The following is a 21188-nucleotide window of genomic DNA, read 5'->3' on the forward strand; positions in this document are numbered from 1 at the left end:
GATTAGCTTTTTACACTGCGCTGGGAGTAGGAAGCTGGAAGCTAATGGACACAGAGTGGGGCAGTGGAAGGGGGGGTTTCACACACGAGTGTCCAGAAAACACCCCTCTTTCACAGCTCTCCATTACATGCAGCCTGCATTGTACATTTTACATTTTAGGCATTCCGCTGACGCTCTTATCCTGAGCAACTTACCGTTAGTGCAAAAACTAAAGGCCAAAATGAGTAAATCGCCAGCATTTCATAGCAGTTATTGAGAGTGTAATGGTCATAACCGTCACACACACACGCGATAGGTAATCTTTGTCGCTGGATGTAAAACGTGGGAGGGGAGGCAGGAAGGGTTTTTTTAGTATGGAAATATGGGAGAGATAGGAGAAGAGGGGAACGGGAATCAGGTAGAGAAGGGGGGGGGCATTTCCTGTACAGATGGGTCAGCAGGTCATGCCAGACGTTAGGGAGGGACTCTGCTGTCCTGACTGAGGGGGGGCAGGGCGTTCCTCCATTAGGCTGCCAGTAGGGGGAAGAGTCCAGGCCCGGGGGGGGGGGGGGTTGACGTGGGGAAAACATGTGGAGACTGCACCGCTCTGGGAAAAGGTGACGCCTCATCCTGCCGTACGTGCGGACCCTCACACGCCGAGCGGAATCTCCCCTCCGTGCTCGGCTAACACAGCGGGCTTTTAGCCGCGCCGTAGCGTGCAGGACAGTGCGCCGGCGTCCGCCCCCGTCCCCCCCCCCGGTCTGAGAGGCCCCGCCCCGCCCCGCCCCTCGGCTCAGGCTCGGCCAGGCGCTCGCTCGCTAGCTCGCGCGTTGCTCTTGGCACACAAAGGGGCCATTGGGCCGCCGTTTCGTTTCGGAGGGAAGCGTCTCTGGAAAAACAGGCGGACCCAAGCGGCTCAGGCTGAATCAGACGGCCTTCTGAGGGAGCAGGAAATCGCACTCCGGCTTGTGTGGAGGACCGCCTGTGTGTCATTTCCTCTGTCTGCTGAAGTGTGCGTGTGTGTGCGTGTGTGTGTGTGTGTGTGCGAGCTAGAGTGTGTGTGTGTGTGTGTGTGTGTGCGCGGAGCTAGATGTGTGTGTGTGTGTGTGTGTGTGTGTGCGAGCTAGTGTGTGTGTGTGTGTGTGTGTGTGTGCGCTAAAGTGTGTTTGTGTGTGCATGTGCACGTGTGTATGTGTGTGTGTGCACTAACTCATAGGGCTTTGAGAGAATCCCCCAGCTGTGTTGAAGAGGCATTACTCCCCCACTGCCCTCATTAGCAGCCTGAGAGCTGGCAGTGCCCCCCCCCACCCATTACATTACATTACAGGCATTTAGCAGACGCTCTTATCCAGAGCAACTTACACAACTTTTACATAGCATTTTACATTGTATCCATTTATACAGCTGGATGTATACTGAAGCAATTTCGGTTAAGTACCTTGCTCAAGGGTACAACGGCAGTGTCCTACCCGGGAATCGAACCTGCGACCTTTCGGTTACAAGTCTAGTTCCCTACCCACTGTGCTACACCCACCCCCCAACCCCTCTCACGCCCACAGCGGAGAGTACGGGGTGCACCCCAAAATCACCTGCCCTGCAGGAGAGCTGTGATCAGTCAGCTAGGCACCAGGCATTACTAAACGCTCTGCGGGGGAGCCTTTGTTATGAGCGTTTGTATTATTTCGCTCTTTCGTCGCGTCTGTCCTCGTGCCGTTACCGTGGCGATGTTCGTACCCCCGAAGGCGTGAAGCTGAGCCGCGCCTCTCGGCCGCACAATCAGTCGGCTCAGAACGCAACCGCGTTAATGACTCCCTGTCAACCCGGTCACTATGACAGGGGGGTCATTAAGAGCCCCAATCCACTTCCGCCTTTCTCCCAGTTCCTCTGGTCGAATGGCCGGACTCGGAGAGCTGAACCTAAGGAGGGGGGAGTGTGTTCTGCTGACGGCCGTTCTGTAGGTGCAGGCTGAGCGTGAGTGTTTCTGGTGGGGTGGGGTCCGGGCTGTGCCTGTGCAGTCTCTGCTCTCATTTATCTGATAAGACGTCCGGGACGGGCTGGATTTACGGAGCCCTTGAGGGCAGCCGTGCTGCAGGCGCTCCGTTTCGGCGCATTCCGTTTGCGGATGCGTACGGGACGGCCTCGCGCCCCTCTGTGCCCCATTGGGACGAGCCTGCCCTTCAGAATTGAAACTGGTTAAATGAGGGAGGAACCTCCAACTCCGGTCCTGGAGGGCCGCAGTGACTACAGGTTTAACTCCAGTCCCGGAGGGCCGCAGTGTCTGCAGGTTTAACTACGGTCCTGGAGGGCCGCAGTGTCTGCAGGTTTAACTCCGGTCCTGGAGGGCCGCAGTGTCTGCAGGTTTAACTCCGGTCCTGGAGGGCCGCAGTGTCTTCAGGTTGAACTCCAGTCCTGGTGGACTGGAGTGTCTGCAGGATTTGCTCCAGTCTTGGATTACCACAGATGCTTAAGAGTTTTTTGATTTTTTGAAGTGTAGCTGTCCATTTAAGACTTTGGGAAGAAGTCTTTGTGGAATCTTTAGCCAGTTAATGACTTAACTTTAGCCCTTAAGAGCTGAGACACACAGAAAGCCAGTAGACACCATGGACCTTCTGGGCCTGAAGTTTTTGAGACCCCTAAATTTGAACTACTTCAGAATTTGGAGAGGAACTCAATGGGAGAGCGCTACCACTACATTATGGGTAATGCATCGCTCTGAGAGCTGTCAGTCCAGGCGCCTATGTGGCGCAGCAGCAGGTTGTTCTGTCTCCATGGTAACAGCTGCGTACCAGTGATGAGCTGTTCTGTTGCTATGGCGATGGCTGCGGATCAGTGACTAGCTGTTCCAGCTATGTTTGACAGACCGATGCCAGGCAACCATCTGCTACCTGTTACACAACAACAGTAACCACGGTGTGCAGTCGCATCGGTACACACTGTTTGAGCAGGATGACACCATTCACTGCCAGTGCATCTTTCATCTTCCGTTTTTTTTTTCTTTTTCTTCTTCTTGGATTATAAAATGAGATATAATGTGATATCTTGGATTTACCAGATTTTCCAGCTCTCTCCCAGTCTCTCCCAGAGTCTCCCGCACTATCCCAGAGTCTCCCGCATTGTCCCAGTCTCCTAGTTTCTCCCAGAGTCTCCCACACTATCCCAGAGTCTCCCGCATTGTCCCAGAGTCTTCTAGTTTCTCCCAGAGTCTCCCACACTATCCCAGAGTCTCCCGCATTGTCCCAGAGTCTCCTAGTTTCTCCCAGAGTCTCCCACACTATCCCAGAGTCTCCCGCATTGTCCCAGAGTCTCCTAGTTTCTCCCAGTCTCCCACACTATCCCAGAGTCTCCCGCATTGTCTCCTAGTTTCTCCCAGAGTCTCCCGCACTCTCCCAGAGTCTCCAACACTATCCCAGAGTCTCCCAGAGGATCCCACACTACCGCAGAGTCTCCCAGAGTCTCCCACACTATCCCAGAGTCTCCCGCATTGTCCCAGAGTCTCCTAGTTTCTCCCGAGTCTCCCACAATATCCCAGAGTCTCCCATTGCTACCCAGTCTCCCGATTTCCCAGAGTCTCCATCTCCCAGAGTCTCCCACTATCCCAGAGTCTCCCGCATTGTCCCAGTCTCCTAGTTTCTCCCAGAGTCTCCCACATATCCCAGAGTCTCCCCATTTCCCAGAGTCTCCCGCACTATCCCAGAGTATCCTAGTTTCTCCCAGAGTCTCCTAGTTTCTCCCAGAGTCTCCCGCACTATCCCAGAGTCTCCTAGTTTCTCCCAGAGTCTCCCGCACTGTCCCAGAGTCTCCTAGTTTCTCCCAGAGTCTCCCACACTATCCCAGAGTCTCCCAGAGTCTCCCACACTATCCCAGAGTCTCTTGCAGTCTCCAAGAGTCTCCCAGAGTCTCCCACGCTATTCCAGAGTCTCTGGGAGTTCTCTTAGACACAGGTTCACTTTTCTTACACAGTGCTGAGGGTGGAAAATATGACTCCTTGGTGCCCACCGTTCGCACGTGTTGCGTGTGGGGAATACCGGTGAGCGGGAAATCCAGTGAGTCACGTTTTACGAACGCCACGTCGTTTTTCCCATCCCTCCCGCCGCCCTCTCTGACCGGCCGCACAGGAATGCGGGACACGCAGTTTGGTGCGCCCCCGTCCACGCCAGGTCCGGGGTTCCCTAGGGCGGAGGGGCCCGAGGCCCTGTTTCTCGTTTCGAGGCACGCGCGGCCAAAGTTCCGGCGGACGCCGCGAGGAGTTCGCTCGTCGACGGAACCGCCGGGGGGAAACAAGCTCGTCCTTTTTTCTTCTTCTTTTTTTTCTCTTCCCCTCGGGAGTTGATCGCGTGTGGCGTAAAACCGTGTCACGTGGGTGCGTTCGGCCCGCCGCCCTTCCCCGCTCGGATCCGATTAAACCTTCGCTTCTCCCGACTTGCCTCAGGAAAGCTCCTCTCCGGCTCCGCTCCCCCGTCGTCCGACTGAGGAAACGGCCGGATTTAAGGAGTGCAGCGCGCTTCGTTTTCTTCCTCCTGTCCTCCTTGCACTCTTTTTCTCCCTCACTCTTCTTGCACTCTGCCTCTCATTCTTTCCTCTTGTTCGTCCGTTTCTCTCCTTCCCCCTTGTTCTCTGTCTCTCGTTCTCTGTCTCCTCTGGCCTCGTGTTGTTGAGAGAGCCACAGATGTGGTGGGCTCCAGACTGCTCTGTTTCGGCACGCGGGGCTGGGAAAGGTATCAGTTTCTCTCTATTAATAGACCGGGCTCTCTCTCTCTCTCTCTCTCTCTCTCCGGGCCGAGCCCAAGGACGGCCCTCTCTGTCTCCTGACCCGCTTTTCTTCTTCTTTAGCACCAGACCTGGGTCAAATACGTGTTTGTTTTGGATTCAAGTACTTTTCTGTGCTCTGTTGATCTTGCCTGGTATAATTGAGCCTGCCAATATGAGCAGAAGGCGGGGTTTGCACTTTTTGAGAGTATTTCATTGGTTCCAGTACGCCAGACAAGATCAGCGAAAAGCATAGAAAAGTGTTTGAATCGAAAACAAATACGAATTTGACCCAGGCCTGCTTAGTACCTCAGGCTCCGATCAGGGCAGAACTAATTTCGATGACGCTCAGAGAAGCCAAGATGGCTGAAACCCTCGCGGGCGTCCGGACCTGGTCCGGTCCTCCTTTTTTTTTTTACGAGCCGGAGCGTCTCCGGACGCGGGCCGTTTTCGGAAGCGCGGAGGCTCGCCTCAGGGGAGGGGGGTCATCACCCCCCCCCCCCCGTCCTGCGTTCCGCCGACACGCCTCACAGACTTCCCTTTCGCTGTGGCTGCGCGGGGCTCTGCCGCCGTGACTCGGGCGCACGCTGCGCTCGCGCGTTTCCTGTTCCCGCGGTCGGAGGTCTCTTAAAGGACGCTGCTGAAAACTCGCGAGACCCCAGACCCTGGAGTCACGACCCTGGACCCGACCCGACCCTCAAGTCACACGGGGGTACGGACCCGGAAATGGCTTTGCGTGATAACGTCTTACCAAGTTTATGATCATCGCTGATGCGAAATCGCCACCGTTAAGGGAAAAAGAAATTTTGTGTAGATGAATTAAAACAGTGAGGGGGTGGAAAGACAACAGTGTTGGATGTAAAGGATTCGAGTTGCGTGTTTCTTGCACGACGTTCACAGTTTGGGTTTGTCTCGGCTTTGGGAAGGGAGGCCTGTGTTTCTGGCGCGTTGGTATCTCACAGGGGCTGCTTTAACCCCCCGGTCTCGCACAGGTTTGCCTCTGAGGGGTTAAGTACCCCGGTCGGCCCAAAACCGCCCCTCTTACCCCACACCAGGCAAGCCTGGGCAAACTGACATGCCGAAACTGCCCCTCTTAGCCCACATCAGGGCACCCTGTGCTGTGTGACCTCAGCACATGGTGTTGCTGTCTGGGCTACACACCCCTGCCCTGAACCCAGAACCCAGAACCCAGAACCCTGAGCCCTGAGCCGGTCAATGTAGTTAGCACAGGTTCCCATTTCAGAGGCTGCTGGGAGCTTCTGAGCTCTTGACACTGAGCTCCATATCAGAAAACTGTGTGTTGCTGCCACCTGGTGGTTGGCATAAGAACTGTTAGGAACTGGTCACTTATCCTTTCTATTTCTGTTAGTCAAGAGGGAACTTTGTAATCTGTGGATTGTGATCTTCAGTTGACGTGTATGATCTGTGTATATCATGGCAAACCATTCGCCATTCGAGTCTCTGCTGCATTAATTAATTCATCCAATTTAATTCAAACTTTTACATTTAAGATCCTCTATAATAACACGCCTCCCTTTGTAGTCTTTTTTCACAAGCGCAAACACTCATTAATATTGTTTAACTGTAGGCCTACAACAACGGAGCAAATAGCCTACATATAGGGTGGATATATCAGTGCAAACGTAAAATAATTACGAACCTTAATTTCTTGTGGCAGCCCGAGTATTTCTGTACTATCTTGGACACATCTTAGAGGCGTTTGTTTTACCTGTGATCCTCCTTTTCTACACATGACCATTTGATGTGTTTTCATTAAACTGAGATGTATTAGGCCAACGTTATGGGCTAGGGTGGTGAGAGCCGTTATTGAACATGTTAAGATTGTTTGAGAGTGTTTTCTGCATCTCGCTGCATATAGGCTACTGCTTTGTTGTAGACTTCTGCTTCACATTCCAGCCTGTCTGCAGTCTTTTCCCACAACAGTATTAATCCTTGAAGCAAGGTCTTCGTGCAGTAAACAGTGTATTATTATTGTTTTGAGACGACATTCACGTTATTATGCTTCTAAGACTGAAGTGACACTGCTCCCTGAGTGTGGTTGAACCTACAACATGACTCGTTTTAAATGTCAGTGTTTGTTGGCGGACTGACTGGTGTTAGCGGACTGTAGTGTTAGCGGACTGACTGGTGTTAGCGGACTGTAGTGTTAGCGGACTGTAGTGTTAGCGGACTGACTGGTGTTAGCGGACTGTAGTGCTAGTGGGCTGTAGTGTTAGCGGACTGACTGGTGTTAGCGGATTGTAGTGTTAGCGGTCTGACTGGTGTTAGCGGACTGTAGTGTTAGCGGACTGACTGGTGTTAGCGGGCCGTAGTGTTAGCGGACTGACTGGTGTTAGCGGACTGTAGTGTTAGCGGACTGACTGGTGTTAGCGGACTGTAGTGTTAGCGGACTGACTGGTGTTAGCGGACTGTAGTGTTAGCGGACTGACTGGTGTTAGCGGACTGTAGTGTTAGCGGACTGACTGGTGCTAGCGGGCTGTAGTGTTAGCGGACTGACTGGTGTTAGCGGACTGTATTGTTAGCGGACTGACTGGTGTTAGCGGACTGTAGTGTTAGCGGACTGTAGTGTTAGCGGACTGACTGGTGCTAGCGGACTGTAGCGTTAGCGGACTGACTGGTGCTAGCGGGCTGTAGTGTTAGCGGACTGACTGGTGTTAGCGGACTGACTGGTGCTAGCGGGCTAACTGAGGCGCGACCCCTGCTCTCTCCAGGGAAGGACGAGGTGAGGATGCAGCTGGACAGCGCCCTGCAGGATGTGAACGTGAAATACGCCGTCCTGGAGGAGACGGAGAAGAGGGCCGTCTGCCGGGCTCTGATCGAGGAGAGGGGCCGGTTCTGCTCCTTCGTCACCATGCTGCGCCCCGTACTGGTGAGTCCCCCGGTCCCTGTCCTGACTGCGCCTCTGTCCCATCCGCGCCTCTGTCCCGTCTCTAGGTCCCTGTCCCGTCTGTGCCTCTACTTGTGTCCTGTCTCTACGTCCCTGTCCCGTCTGTGTATGTGTCCCGTCACTACGTCCCTGTCCTGTCTCTACATCCCTGTCCCATATATGTTTGTGTCCCATCTCTACGTCCCTGTCCTGTCTCTACATCCCTGTCCCATATATGTTTGTGTCCCATCTCTACGTCCCTGTCCTGTCTCTACATCCCTGTCCCATATATGTTTGTGTCCCATCTCTACGTCCCTGTCCTGTCTCTACGTCCCTGTCCCATATATGTGTGTCCCATCTTTACGTCCCTGTCCTGTCTCTACGTCCCTGTCCCATATATGTGTGTCCCATCTCTACGTCCCTGTCCTGTCTCTACGTCCCTGTCCCATATATGTGTCCCATCTCTGTCTTTAGCCGCGTTTCCACCAAAATTACCCGGAACTTTCAGTCCCAGGAACTACTTTACCAGGAACTAAAAGGTTCCTTCAGCCAATGGTTGTCTGCGTTTCCACCGGGGTCTAAAGTACCGCGAAGATTAGGCAAATTAGCCCACTGACGTATGAAAAAGCAACGTTGTCGTCGGTCCGTCTGTCATATGATTTCTTCCGTAACCCCATACTACCACCGAAGTAGCCTACATTATTTTCTAATAACCGGGACAGCCCGGAGGGGTTTATTCCACTTATACAACGGGTTACCAACAATGACTATATATGGTTACTTTTGTATTTATTGATTTTCATATATCCTCTCAAACACATTCATTATGTTTTTATGCGAACATTCGCTTTCATGTCTTGACATCCGAAGCGACAGAATGCATTCACATGTATATGTATAACTGGCAACAACAGCAGAAAACATGCACACGTTGTAAACAATTTGCTGTTTGATTACTTTCTCGTCGTCAATTCCATATAGGCTAATGGCAAAATGACAAGAATAGAACGAAAACTCGGACTTGCGTGAAAATGTAAATTAGTAGTGGTACAGCCACCGTTTGCTTTCCTTCGAAGTTACTGCTAGCCGAGCAGCGAAGTGTGCCCTCCAGATGCGAAGCATGCACCATAAATTAGTCCATAGTCTACCTGGTCTTTTCGTGGAATTGAAAAATGGCAGTAAAATTTAGTAAATTACGGCAGTCTGAAAAAGCTAAAGGGAAGATTACTAGAATTAACCTGTTATTTTACCTAAAGTGCGGATGGTGATTTCCAGTTTGCTTGTACTGTATCACCAATGTCAATTATGCAGAACTACCGCATACCTCACATAACTGTATCAAACGTTTTGAGTCAATTACAACAGGCTAACAAAGAAAATCCGGAAGAAAATATTCAGCAACCGAATTAATCCGTTTGAATGTTTTGGTAGCCTATGTAATATGCTGTACCAGCACGAATGCTTAGCATTTTATAAAACGAATACTAAAGCAAGAAAAGAACAGAAGAGCACACGTTATAATTCCAAGACGTTGACCGGCTATAACCAAAACTAGGCTACTGCGCCGCATAACGTACAAGTTTGATTTGAAGTTATTATGAAAATAAATTGGTTTGCCGCTGCATAATATTTTCAAACATGGCGGGTAATGGCGGAAAATAAATACAACACAAATGCTGCGAGTACTCGACCAATCAGAAATGTTCAGCGCTGCAAGCTCCACCCAAAAGGTTCCTGTACTTTCGGAAAGTACTACCCCCCGAGCAGGAACGTTTTGGGGGGTAAAACAAAGCCCCCAGAACTAAATTTAGACCCTAGTTCCTGCGGTGGAAACGCACTGAGTTCCTCAAAAGGTTCCTAGTTCCGGGGTATAGTTCCTGCGGTGGAAACGCGGCTTATGTCCTGTCTCTACCTGACACCTAACACCTGACACTGGGGGGTGCGGTTGCTTGAGTTCATGAAGTCCTTGAGAAATGTAAATCTCCCGAGTCCTTCAGACGTCTTTGGCGTGTGTCGGCGCTTAGTAAAGCCTGATTTCAGTATTTGATTAGTTTGCCTTAAAGAGGTCTGGTGCATTGTGAGTGTAGATGTGCGCTAAGAGTCCGTGTCCCTCCAGGACGAGGAGATCGGCATGCTGGGAGAAGTGACTCATCTGCAGACCATCCTGGAGGACCTCAGCACCCTGACTGCCGAGCCCACCAAACTGCCGCCTGCCAGCGAGCAGGTTAGACACGCGCACCAGCACATACACACACATACACACACACACACCAGCACATACACACACACACACACACCAGCACATACACATGCACACACACATACACACACACACACACCACACACACACACACACACACACACACACACAACACACACACACACACACACAACACACATACACACACACACACACACACACATACACCACACACACACACACAGTACATACGCACACACACACACACACACCAGCACATACGCGCACACACACATACGCACACACACACACACCAGCACACACACACACACACACACACACACATACACACACACATACGCGCGCACCAGCACACGCACATACACACACACAAGCACACACACACGCACGCACATGAACACATACACACATGCTCATATACACACACTATGCAGTGTGTAGGGGATTAGTGTCCCTATGCTATCAAGTCAGCACAGGGTTAGTGTTTCTCCATTATTGTAGGGGATCAGTGTCCAGCATTATACAGTGTGTTAGGGATTAGTGTCCCTCCATTATCCAGTGTGTTGGGGATTAGTGTCCCTGCATTATCCAGTGTGTTGGGGATTAGTGTGTCTCCATTATCCAGTGTGTTGGGGATTAGTGTCCAGCATTATACAGTGTGTTAGGGATTAGTGTCCCTCCATTATCCAGTGTGTTGGGGATTAGTGTCCCTGCATTATCCAGTGTGTTGGGGATTCATGTCCCTGCATTATCCAGTGTGTTGGGGATTAGTGTCCCTCCATTATACAGTGTGTTGGGGATTAGTGTCCAACCATTATCCAGTGTGTTGGGGATTCATGTGCCTCCATTATCCATCTGTTAGGTTATGCCCTGCATTACCGTCTGTTAGGTATGGCCCTGCATTATCCGTCTGTTACGGTTGTGGCCTGCATATCAGTCTGTTACGGTATGGCCCTGCATTATCCAGTCTGTTAGGGTTAGTGGCCCTGCATTATCCAGTCTGTTACGGTTAGTGGCCCTGCATTATCCAGTCTGTTACGGTTAGTGGCCCTGCATTATCCAGTCTGTTACGGTTAGTGGCCCTGCATTATCCAGTGTGTTGGGGATTAGTGGCCCTGCATTTTCCAGTGTGACTCAGTGTGTTTTTCTGCTTTCTTTCACAGGTGATTCTGGACCTGAAGGGCTCTGATTACAGCTACACCTACCAGACCCCCCCTGCCTCCCCTGGCACGCTGTCCCGCAAAAGCAGCATCAGCAGGTCTGTGTGCGTGCACACACACTCGCATGCATACACACACACACACACACACACAAACACACACTGTACGGTTGAAGTAGCTGCACCCAAATAATGATGATCAAGATCAGACCAGACCAGTTCGCTACAGATCTTCTCTTCGGAGAAAAGGTTTGACAGCAATGAAGTCACAATTCATGCATGGCTTTCAAGACTTATCTGATGAGAAGGCACTCAGTCACTTCATTGAGACACTAAAAATTCAATCACATTTGTATCAGATGAAATTGATACACTAGAAATGGATCTGAAAACAGTGCTACTCCTCAGGAAGTAGACAGGGAGAGAACTCAGCAATCTTAATATCAGTAGCTTTTTCATTACCTAATTTAAGACCACCTTACTGAAACGTAAGTAACGTACAGTATGAATGAAAACCACCCAAATGTATAATTTAATAGGCAGGATCATTTTGCAGCATTTAAGATCGGTAATGAAATATGATGCATTCCGTGCACACACTCACACACACGCGCTCTCTATTTCTGTTTCGCACACGCACACACTCTCTCTCTCTTACACACACTCACTCTCTCACACACACGTTCTCTCTCTATTTCTGTTTTGCACACGCACACTCTCTCTCTTACACACACACACGCACTCTCTCTCTCTCTCTCTGTCTCTCTCACACACACACACACGCACACACACTTGTGTTGGGTCCAAGATGACAGACAGGATGCGTTAGCAGCAAGCTGAAGTTAAGCTGAAGTTGAGTTGCTGCTGCCCCCTGCTGGTTTCTTTGAGTAGTAACCCGTGCTCCTGTTCTCTGGCCTGCAGTAATTACCAGCCTACCTCAGTGCGCCATGTTCCATCTCTGGACTCCATATCCAGCGCTGTGGACGGCATCCACCTCCGACCCTCCTCCACCCACTTTCCCAACCCCTCACAGGTATGCTACACCTCCCGCCCTCCTCCACCCACCTTCCCAGACCCTCACAGGTACGCCACACCTCCGACCCTCCTCCACCCACCTTCCCAACCCCTCACAGGTACACCACACCTCCCGCCCTCCTCCACCCACTTTCCCAGACCCTCACATGTACGCTACACCTGCACTTACCCCACACACCCCACCCTCACAGGTACATCACACCTGCATATACCCCACCCTCACAGGTACATTACACCTGCACATACCCCACCCTCACAGGTACATCACACCTGTACATACCCCACATACCCCACCCTCACAGGTACATCACACCTGCACATACCCCACATACCCCACCCTCACAGGTATATCACACCTGCACATACCCCACCCTCACAGGTACATCACACCTGCACATACCCCGCATACCCCACCCTCACAGGTATATCACACCTGCACATACCCCACCTCACAGGTACATCACACTGCACATACCCGCATACCACCCTCACAGGTATATCAACTGACATACCCATCCACCCTCACAGGATATACACCTGCACATACCCCTCACAGGCTCACACCTGCACATACCCTTGATCCCCTCACAGGTTCCTGACTCTTTGGAGGTACAAATACAATCATTAGCCTGGCAATATTGGTTGCCAGGTCCTCAGGTAACTGGGGTTGCCAGGCGTGAAACTTGTCCTCAGGTACCTGGGGTTGTGCGCTCATGTTCTCCTATATTGTAAGTCGCTGTGGGTAAGAGCTTCTGCTGAACAGGTCTGACGTGAAGCCTCTTGCTTGCTTGCGATCCTGACTGTCCGTTCTGGTTTCTCAAAGGGAGGCATTTCAGGTTAAATTGACTCACAGGAACGCCTCAGATCTCCTTTGACTGGAGTAAAGGGTTATTTTCACTGCCACCGTAGTTCAGCCTCTCCTTAACTTGAAAAGGCGAATGAGAGAAATGATTTGGCTCTGTTTTGTGTGCATTCGGTGCTTGTTGACATCAAGCTTTTGTGCAAGTACCGGGGGGCTGAGCTTGCTTTGACAGAGGGAGGTGGCCTTTCTCTCTCTGCTCTCTGATTGGCTGCAGCTCTGGCGTGTGGAGTGTGTTGTGGAAAGAGGCCTCAGGGTGTTTGTTAACCTGGCTGTCCCTGGCCCGGGCCGCCCCTGTGTTTCAGACTCGGGCCTTCACGCGGGGGGGGTGTGCGGGAGGTCGTTTGAGGTCACGGCTAACGGCAGTGCTTGTTGTTTGAAACCCCGCCCCCTTTCTCTCCCCCCCCCCGCTGACCCCGCCTCCTCCTCCCCAGCGCTCGCCGAGCCCGATGATGCGCTGCTCGGGCTGGGAGGGGTCCCGGTCGGTGAGCGAGGGGAACTCGCCCACCGCCGCTCGCTCCGGCCCCGCCCACCCCCACGCCCACGCCCACGCGCTGGGCCCCCCCCGCCTCAGGAGAACTGTGAGCTGTCCTGCCCACCTGTGTGTGTGTGTGTGTGTGTCTGTGTCTCTGTCTGTCTGTCTGTTTGTGCATTAGTATGTGCATGTGTGTTCGTGTGTGTGTCCATGTGTCGCTGTGTGTGTCTGTGTGTGTCTGTGTCCTTGTGTGTGTCCGTGTGTGTGTGAGTGTGTCTGTGTTTGTCTTTGTGTGCGTTTGCATGTGCGTATGTGTGTTTGTGTGTGTCTGTGTCCGTGTGTGTCCGTGTGTGTCTGTTTGTGTCCGTTGTGTCCGTTTGTGTCCGTGTTTGTCTGTTTGTGTGTGTGTGTGTGTGTGTGTGTATCAGTGTTTGTGAGTGCATGTGTGTTTGTGTGTGTGTGTGTGTGTATCGGTGTCTGGGTGCAGAGACGGCTTTAAATCAGTGGGTTTTCTGTAGAAAGTCTGCTTCCATGTCCTGACCTGGCTCGGTAATCTCTGGGTAGTGCATGTGAAGGGCGTTTTCAGGACGTTTGTGACCTGGTCTGTCTTTCCAGACGTAATTTGGTCTGCTCTGAGTTGTGCCGTGGTCTGCCTGTCATGACATATCGCTGTCTGCCTGTCAAGTCGTGACTTAGTCTGCTTGTCATGACATGATTTGGTCTGCCTATGATGACGTGACGTGGTCTGCCTATCGTGACGTGACGTGGTCTGCCTATTATGACGTGAAGTGGTCTGCCTATCGTGACGTGGTTTCCCTATTGTGACGTGAAGTGGTCCGCCTATCGTGATGTGATCTGCCAATAGTGACGTGACAGGGTCTGCCTGCCATGACGTGACATGGTCTGCCTATCATGACATGGCCTTGTCTGCCTGTGGTGTCATGACCTGGTCAGACTGTCATATTGTGGTTCCAGGCTTGCATCTTTTTTTGTGTTTGTGTTTGCGCCCCTGTAGTTGAAACGCTGTTTCCCCTCTTAATCTACCTGCCAAGGGGGCAGAGAAGTCTGCAGGAAAGACCTGAAACAGTCACCGGATTCAGGGACTGTGACTGACAGGCTTTGTGCCCCCCAGGCTAACCCCTCCACACCCCCCCCCCCCAGGCTAAGGCCCCCAGGGTGTAAGCTGTGCTGTTTGTGTTCCAGGAGCAGGGCCTGACTAACTGCCTGCCCCCCCGCTCTGTACAGGGTCCTGCTGGCACTGAGAATGGCACCGCCATGCCCCCCCCTCACAACGCCTACTCCCACCCCGGAGAGAGGGCCAGGGCCATGTCCACCTCCAGCAAGGTGCGTCTCCCCCCGACCTGTCAATCACTCAGGAGCTGTCACTCATTCAGGGCCTGTCACTCACTCAGTACCTGTCACTCAGTCAGGACCTGTCAGTCACCCAAGACATGTCACTCACTCAGTACCTGTCACTCATTCAGGACCTGTCAATCACCCAGGACGTGTCACTCATTCAAGACCTGTCAATCACCCAAGACATGCCATTCACTCAGTACCTGTCACTCATTCAGGACCTGTCAATCACCCAAGACATGTCATTCACTCAGGAGCTGTCACTCATTCAAGGCCTGTCACTCACTCAGTACCTGTCACTCATTCAGGACCTGTCAATCACCCAAGACATGTCATTCACTCAGTACCTGTCACTCATTCAGGACCTGTCAATCACCCAAGACATGTCATTTACTCACAACCAATTACTCAGGCTGTTTTACTCACTCAGTAGCTGTCCACAGTCCAGAAACACAAAACCATTATGGTTATTAATATTATTATTATTGATATTAACAGTGCGAGTCTGAAGTACAGTGAGGTCAAATTAATATAATGATTTATACGGGTTTTTGAAATGTTCTCTCAATCAAAGTTGATGTTATGTCTTTCTTGACCAGTTGGTGGCAGCACAGGACAAGTGGGAGAAAATGTATGCTGCATGTTGCCACGCATTTCAGCTGTCTAACTATGTGGCAAGGTCGATGATTAGGGAAGAAGTTGTGTTCTCACTATGAAAAACAGAATCAGTTCATTTCGGACAGGGAAAGGCAATATATGAAAGTTTTACAGTGATTTATCAGTATGTGAAAGGTGCTCATATCAATATGTGTGAAAGGCACTATATGATGGTAAGAGGCCCTTTATGATTGTAAAAGATGCTAAATGGTGTATATGGCATTAAAAGGCTCTATATGACCATGAAAGGCACTATATGGTGGTAAAGGCGCTATATGGTGGTAAAGGTGCTATATGACAGTGAAAGGTGCTATATGGTGGTAAATGTGTTATATGACCGTGAAAAGCGCTATATAGTGGTAAAGGCGCTATATGATGGTAAAGGCGCTATATGAATGTCTCGGCAGCCCCAGACCGCGCGGGAGCAGCTGGCTCTCACGCTCGGGGGAGGGGGGCTGAATTCGGACGCCCCGCGCACCAGCCACGACTCGCTGCACTGCTCCAGCGGCTACAGCACGCAGACCACCACGCCCTCCTGCTCCGAGGACACCATCCCCTCCCACGGTCAGCCCCGCCCGGCATGCCCCGCCCCCCCCAACCCCCGCCCGCAGCTGCGCCCCCCCATCCCCCGCCCGCTCCCCCTCTTCCCTCCCCTTTCAGTACAGCGTACTGCGCACCCAGCCTGCTAGCACGGTTAGCGTTAGCGTCCCCGCCCGAACACAGTGAGGTAACTGCAGCTGAAACGACCCTCCCGGTGACTTCCCCACAGGTCACCTTGCCACGGCGGCTCGAGTGTGCTCTCAACGCCGTGCTCACGCCTCGGCTGATAAAATGTTCTCACACCACACGACTTATTCCTGTTCCTAAAAAGCCAGTTTTGCGCACGGCAGCACAAAGCTTCAGAGAGTTTCACAGGAACAGAGCAGCGAGGGTGCGATCTGAGCTTTAAAGCAGTTTGCTCCCCGGATAATACTCTTCTGAGTCACTCTCATTCTGTCATATCTTAGGCCCCAGCGACTGTCCAAAATCTCTTAGTGATACTGAAGATACTGGGGAGAACTTATACCCCAAATTCACGCTCTATGGGTGTGCATTGCGTGGTATTGAAAGGTGAAAAATGATGTGTCTGTAGATTTTTTTTTTTTTTTTGTTTGCTCCCTGTCACTTCCCAAGCAGAGCCTGGCTTCTCAGCGCACGTAAAGCCGTGTGCTTCCTTTGCCTGCTCCACCCTTTTTCAGCCTGCCCGTCCGTCTGTCTGTCTGCCTGTCAGTCCGTCCGTCCGTCTGTCTGTCTGTCTGTCACACACACCAGACCTGCCTGTCGCCTCCCCAGGCTCACGCCGCGCATCGTCGCGGTTACGCCGGCGGATGTTTGGTCCAAACGTCGATCCAAACCTCACGCAGCTCACTCTGTACCCTGTGGCATCCCCACATCTCATTCAACATCTGTGAACATCTGTAACCTGTATGACACCATTAAAAAATAAGTTAAAAAAAAAAAAAAAAAAACTGTGTATAAGTTAAATGTAATTCTATATTCTTTTTCAGCTGTAAAGAAAGAACCTCCTCTTTATGGTAGGTCTCTGTGTGTTATATATAGAATTTCACTTTGTTCCCTAAATTTTTTTGTTCTTGTCGGACTCGGTTGCTGAAAGGCTGAAAGCAGAGTCAGTGTCACATGAGTGCTGTGAATCACAGGCGCCGGGGGGCACAGTGTGGCCGGACGCAGCGTCACAGTAGACCCAGCGTGACTCCCCTGGGGGGTGTTCATGAGCATGTCACGGGCTCTCGAACCCTTTTCCGGACCCGCCTGCTCGGCCCTTATTGGCCGTCCTCCTCCTCCAGAGGAGAGAGCGGTTTAATGCCACGCCACGCCTCCGAGGGGGGGGGGGGGTGGAATGTTAGCTTTGGGGCGCTATGACGTACAGTACAGCCTGTTAACTTCCGCCCCGTCCTATGTGTTAACTGTGCTGATTAGAGGAAGTCTTGTCCGTCACTCAGTGGCGCTGTTGGTGTGCTGTGTCTCACGTACGCTAAGAGAATCTTTGAAAGGAGGATGAATCTGCTCCAGAGAAATCTCATGTCGAAAGGGTTTAGGATTTAACACCTGGAAGTAATGCGTCTTCGTTTTATGAGGCATGCAAATAAGGACTATACAGATGTAAATAGTATGTGGCTTTCCTGATTGTTCCAGAAGTACTGTTTTTCAGACCCTTAATATTTCTGGGGCCCACTAACATTTCGCTTTATTGCTGAACATTCTGTGAGTGTGCGTGTGTGTGTGTGTGTGTGTGTGTGACACACATCCTCTGACCCTGATTCAGTGTTTTAGGGTCTGAGAATCAACATTTCCTGATTATTCCGGAAGATTCTGCTCCCTGGTTAAAACGGCCGATGTGTTAGGTAAAATGGCGGATGTGTTTGGTTAAAAGGCAGGCATGTTTGGTTAAAAAGGCCGGCGCTTTTGATAAAAAGGTTGGTGTGTTTGGTAACAAGCCCTGTGTGTTTATTAAAAATGCTGCTATGTTTGATAGAAAGGTCAGTGTGCTTGGTTAAAAAGCTGGTGTGTTTGGTAAAAAGGTTGGGCTGTTTGGTAACAAGCCCTATGCGTTTGGTACAAATGCTGGTGTGTTCGGTGAAAAGGGCTAGTGTGTTTGGTTAAAGGGCCGGTGTATTTGGTAAAAAGGCTGGTGTGTTGGGTAAAAAAGGCCGATGTGTTTGGTAAAAAGGTTGGTGTGTTGGGTAAAAAGGCTGGTGCGTTTGGTACAGAGGCCGGTGTGTTGGGTACAAAGGCCAGTGTGTTGGGTAAAAAAGGCTGATGTGTTTGGTAAAAAGGTTTGTGTGTTGGGTAAAAAGGCTGGTGTGTTTGGTACAGAGGCCGGTGTGTTGGGTACAAAGGCCGTTGTGTTGGGTAAAAAGGCTGGTGTGTTGGGTAAAAAGGCCTTTATTTCCGGGCTGTAGACCTCTAGAGAAGTGAGGGACAGACGGCCACACACCGAGCTGCAGGGAATTGTGGGAGTTGGAGGCTTTCTGCGCCAGCGCTAACGCTAATGGCGGCTCTCTCCCCTCGTCCTCAGACTACGACTACATCTCCCTGCACGGAGGGGAGGAGGCTCACGAGCACCCCGAATTCGACAGGTCCTCCACCATCCCGCGCAACAGCGACCTGGGCCAGAACTACCGCAAGCTGTTCCAGAGCAAGCGCCCCGCCTCCACCGTCAGCCTGCTGGCCGAGCCCGAGCCCCTGCTGGGCTCCTCCCACGTGGCCACCATCCGCCGCAAGCCCTCCAGCAAGCCCAACTTCCGGCGCGGCACCATCAGCGGGGGGGTCCCCATCCCCATCTGCACCCCCCAGGTGCCCCTGCGCGCCCAGAGGGACGCGGGAGACCTGTCCCAGGCCAGGCAGGGCCTGTGCACCTCCACCCAGAGCCTGAGCACCGGAGCCCCGCCCTCCGCCTACTACGCCTTCATCCCTCCGTCAGTCCCGCCCAGCAAGCAGCAGCTGCCCCACCCGCACCAGCAGTATCTGCCCCAACAGCAGTATCTGCCCCAACAGGAGAATCAGGCCCAACAGCAGTATCTGCCCCAACAACCCCACCCACACCAGCAGTATCTGCCCCAACAGTCCCACCTGTACCAGCAGAATCAGTCCCAACAGCAGTATCTGCCCCAGCAACCCCACCCACACCAGCAGAACCTGCCCCAACAACCCCACCTGTACCAGCAGAATCAGTCCCAACAGCAGCATCTGCCCCAGCAACCCCACCCGCACCAGCAGAACCTGCCCCTACAGCCCCACCTGCCCCAGCAGCCCCAGGTCCTGCCACCCCAGCACCTTCAACTGCAGCAGCAGCTCCACCCACAGGTGCAGCAGCACACCCTCTACAACCCCGCCTCCACCCCCAGCCCCACCGCCGTCTCTGCGGTAACGAGCCCCTCGGCCGAGTCCGCCCCCTGCCCGGATGCTCAGGAGGCGGAGCCATCGGGGGGCGGAGCCATGCTGACCATGATCCGTGGCGTGAAACTGCGCCGGACTCTGACCAATGACCGCTCTGCCCCCATGATCACGCCCAATCACCTTTAACTGAGCTCTGAGCCCCTGCTCCAATCACACCCAATCACATCCAATCACTTTAACTAAGCACCACCCCCCCCTCCCCTCAATTGCATCCAATCGCCTTTAACTGAGCTCCCCCCCCATCATGCCCAGTCACCCTTAACGGAGCTTGGCCCCACCCCAATCATGCCCCATCACCTTTAACTGAGCTCAACCCACCCCCATCCAACCCAATCACCTTCAGCTGAGCTCAACCACCCCATCCAACCCAATCACCTTCAACTGAGCTCCCCTGCCCAATGCCACCCAATCACTTTAGCTAAGCTTTCCCCGCCCCCCCATCCCAATCGCACCCAATCACCTTCAACTGAGTGTCCCGCTCCTGCCCCCCCCCCCCCCACCATCCCGGCTGACTCACACAGCTGAATTTTGTTTCCTGTTCCCTATTCATTTCATATTTCTGTTTGTTTCAATATTTCCCTGTTCACTTGTTTGCATTTTGTAAAATTTTGGGAATTTGTGGAGGAGGTTTTTTTTTTTTGCCTTTTGTGCTGTTTGAAAATACTTGGATCAAAAAACTCCCAGCAGCCCCTGCTGCCGGCGATGACTCTTACTGTGCGCCATTCAGCATCACCACGGAAACCGTTGCCTGTTTTTCCAGCAGTTGAACATTCGCTAATGGCCTTTGTCGAACGTCGGTGCGGAAAGTTAAGTTAAACGTCAATGTGATTGCTGCAGAAGTATATATTTTAAAAAATTGCCTTGCTTACTTAGCACATAGTCTTAAATTGCCCATGGACTCTTGGACAAAAAAAAAGTTAAACGTTTAAAGACATTTGTATATATTTAGCGTAATCAAAATCGGAACTGAAAAACTTAATGGTATTTAGTTTTATTAGATGGCATCTTTGTCTTTGAAAGAGCTGGGCGTCTATTTTTGTAAAGGACTACCGACCTGGCTCCACGGACGAGGCTATCGGGGGGCGGACCCAAATCGGAATGAGGCGGACACGTTTGTTTCGGGCCGGGCGAAACGAACGCAAGGCGGGGGAGGGGTTGTGAACCTGTGACCTCTTGTCCCTCGGCTGACCGTAACGTGGATTATCGTTTTCACCTCGCCGTTCTTCGATGATTTTGTGACCACTTGGGGGCGCCCTCGCGATTCGCCCCCCCCCTGCCCTGGTGCCGCAGCGCCAGGCCTTTGTACTGGAGTGATTCTGCGCTGGCCCTGGAACTTGAGGAGGGGACGTTGGACTGTGAGCAGTCCCGGGGGCCCGATGTGCTGTGTGCAGTGGACCTGCTGGCTCGTTGGTGATGTAATCGCATCGTTGGTCGTAAACGGCTCAAAGTCTTGGGGAGCTTTCTTGCGGATGCTGGGATGTCTGTAATGGTCTGATTTATCCATGTTTGCCTCATTTCAATCAATAAAATCCTGTCTGTTTGTTTTCCCTCACGCTTCTAATTTTAAAGCTGACTCATCTCACTCTTCGTTTATGAACAGGAATTCAGGTGATTTCACAGTAATAAAAGCTTACATTTGCTTACTTAGGGTTCTGTGTGGCTGAAATGGGGTGATGTGCCCCTGCACTCATTGAAGAGTTCCAGAACCTTTTTTTAAAGGAACACGTGCTCGTGTTTTGTTGCGGGTAAAACTTTGTGTTTAAAAGTGCGCAGCGTTGCACGGTTCACATTGTTTTGGAGTCCAAATGAACATGTTTACTGCTGCGTGATTCTTTGTTTACAACTTCCTGCTTCCCC

General features: G+C 51.9%; 1 protein-coding gene across 2 annotated transcripts in view; it reads left to right on the forward strand.

Moving 5' to 3' along the window:
- The window catches only part of mtss1 (MTSS I-BAR domain containing 1), a 67894-nt gene extending 47016 nt beyond the window's left edge, over positions 1-20878 (forward strand). Inside the window, exons 7-14 of one of the 2 annotated variants that reach the window (XM_064304009.1) lie at positions 7458-7615; positions 9729-9836; positions 10997-11091; positions 11914-12025; positions 14607-14705; positions 15782-15938; positions 16922-16948; positions 18451-20878. In XM_064304009.1, coding sequence (XP_064160079.1) covers positions 7458-7615; positions 9729-9836; positions 10997-11091; positions 11914-12025; positions 14607-14705; positions 15782-15938; positions 16922-16948; positions 18451-19457 — 1763 coding nt within the window. In that variant the 3' untranslated portion in view covers positions 19458-20878. The remainder of the gene's footprint in view (positions 1-7457; positions 7616-9728; positions 9837-10996; positions 11092-11913; positions 12026-14606; positions 14706-15781; positions 15939-16921; positions 16949-18450) is intronic. The other variant, XM_064304010.1, reaches the window with a different exon arrangement.
- The last annotated feature ends 310 nt before the right edge of the window (positions 20879-21188 follow it).

The sequence above is a fragment of the Anguilla rostrata genome, chromosome 13 (genome assembly GCF_018555375.3).
Source record: "Anguilla rostrata isolate EN2019 chromosome 13, ASM1855537v3, whole genome shotgun sequence".
Lineage (NCBI taxonomy): Eukaryota > Metazoa > Chordata > Actinopteri > Anguilliformes > Anguillidae > Anguilla > Anguilla rostrata.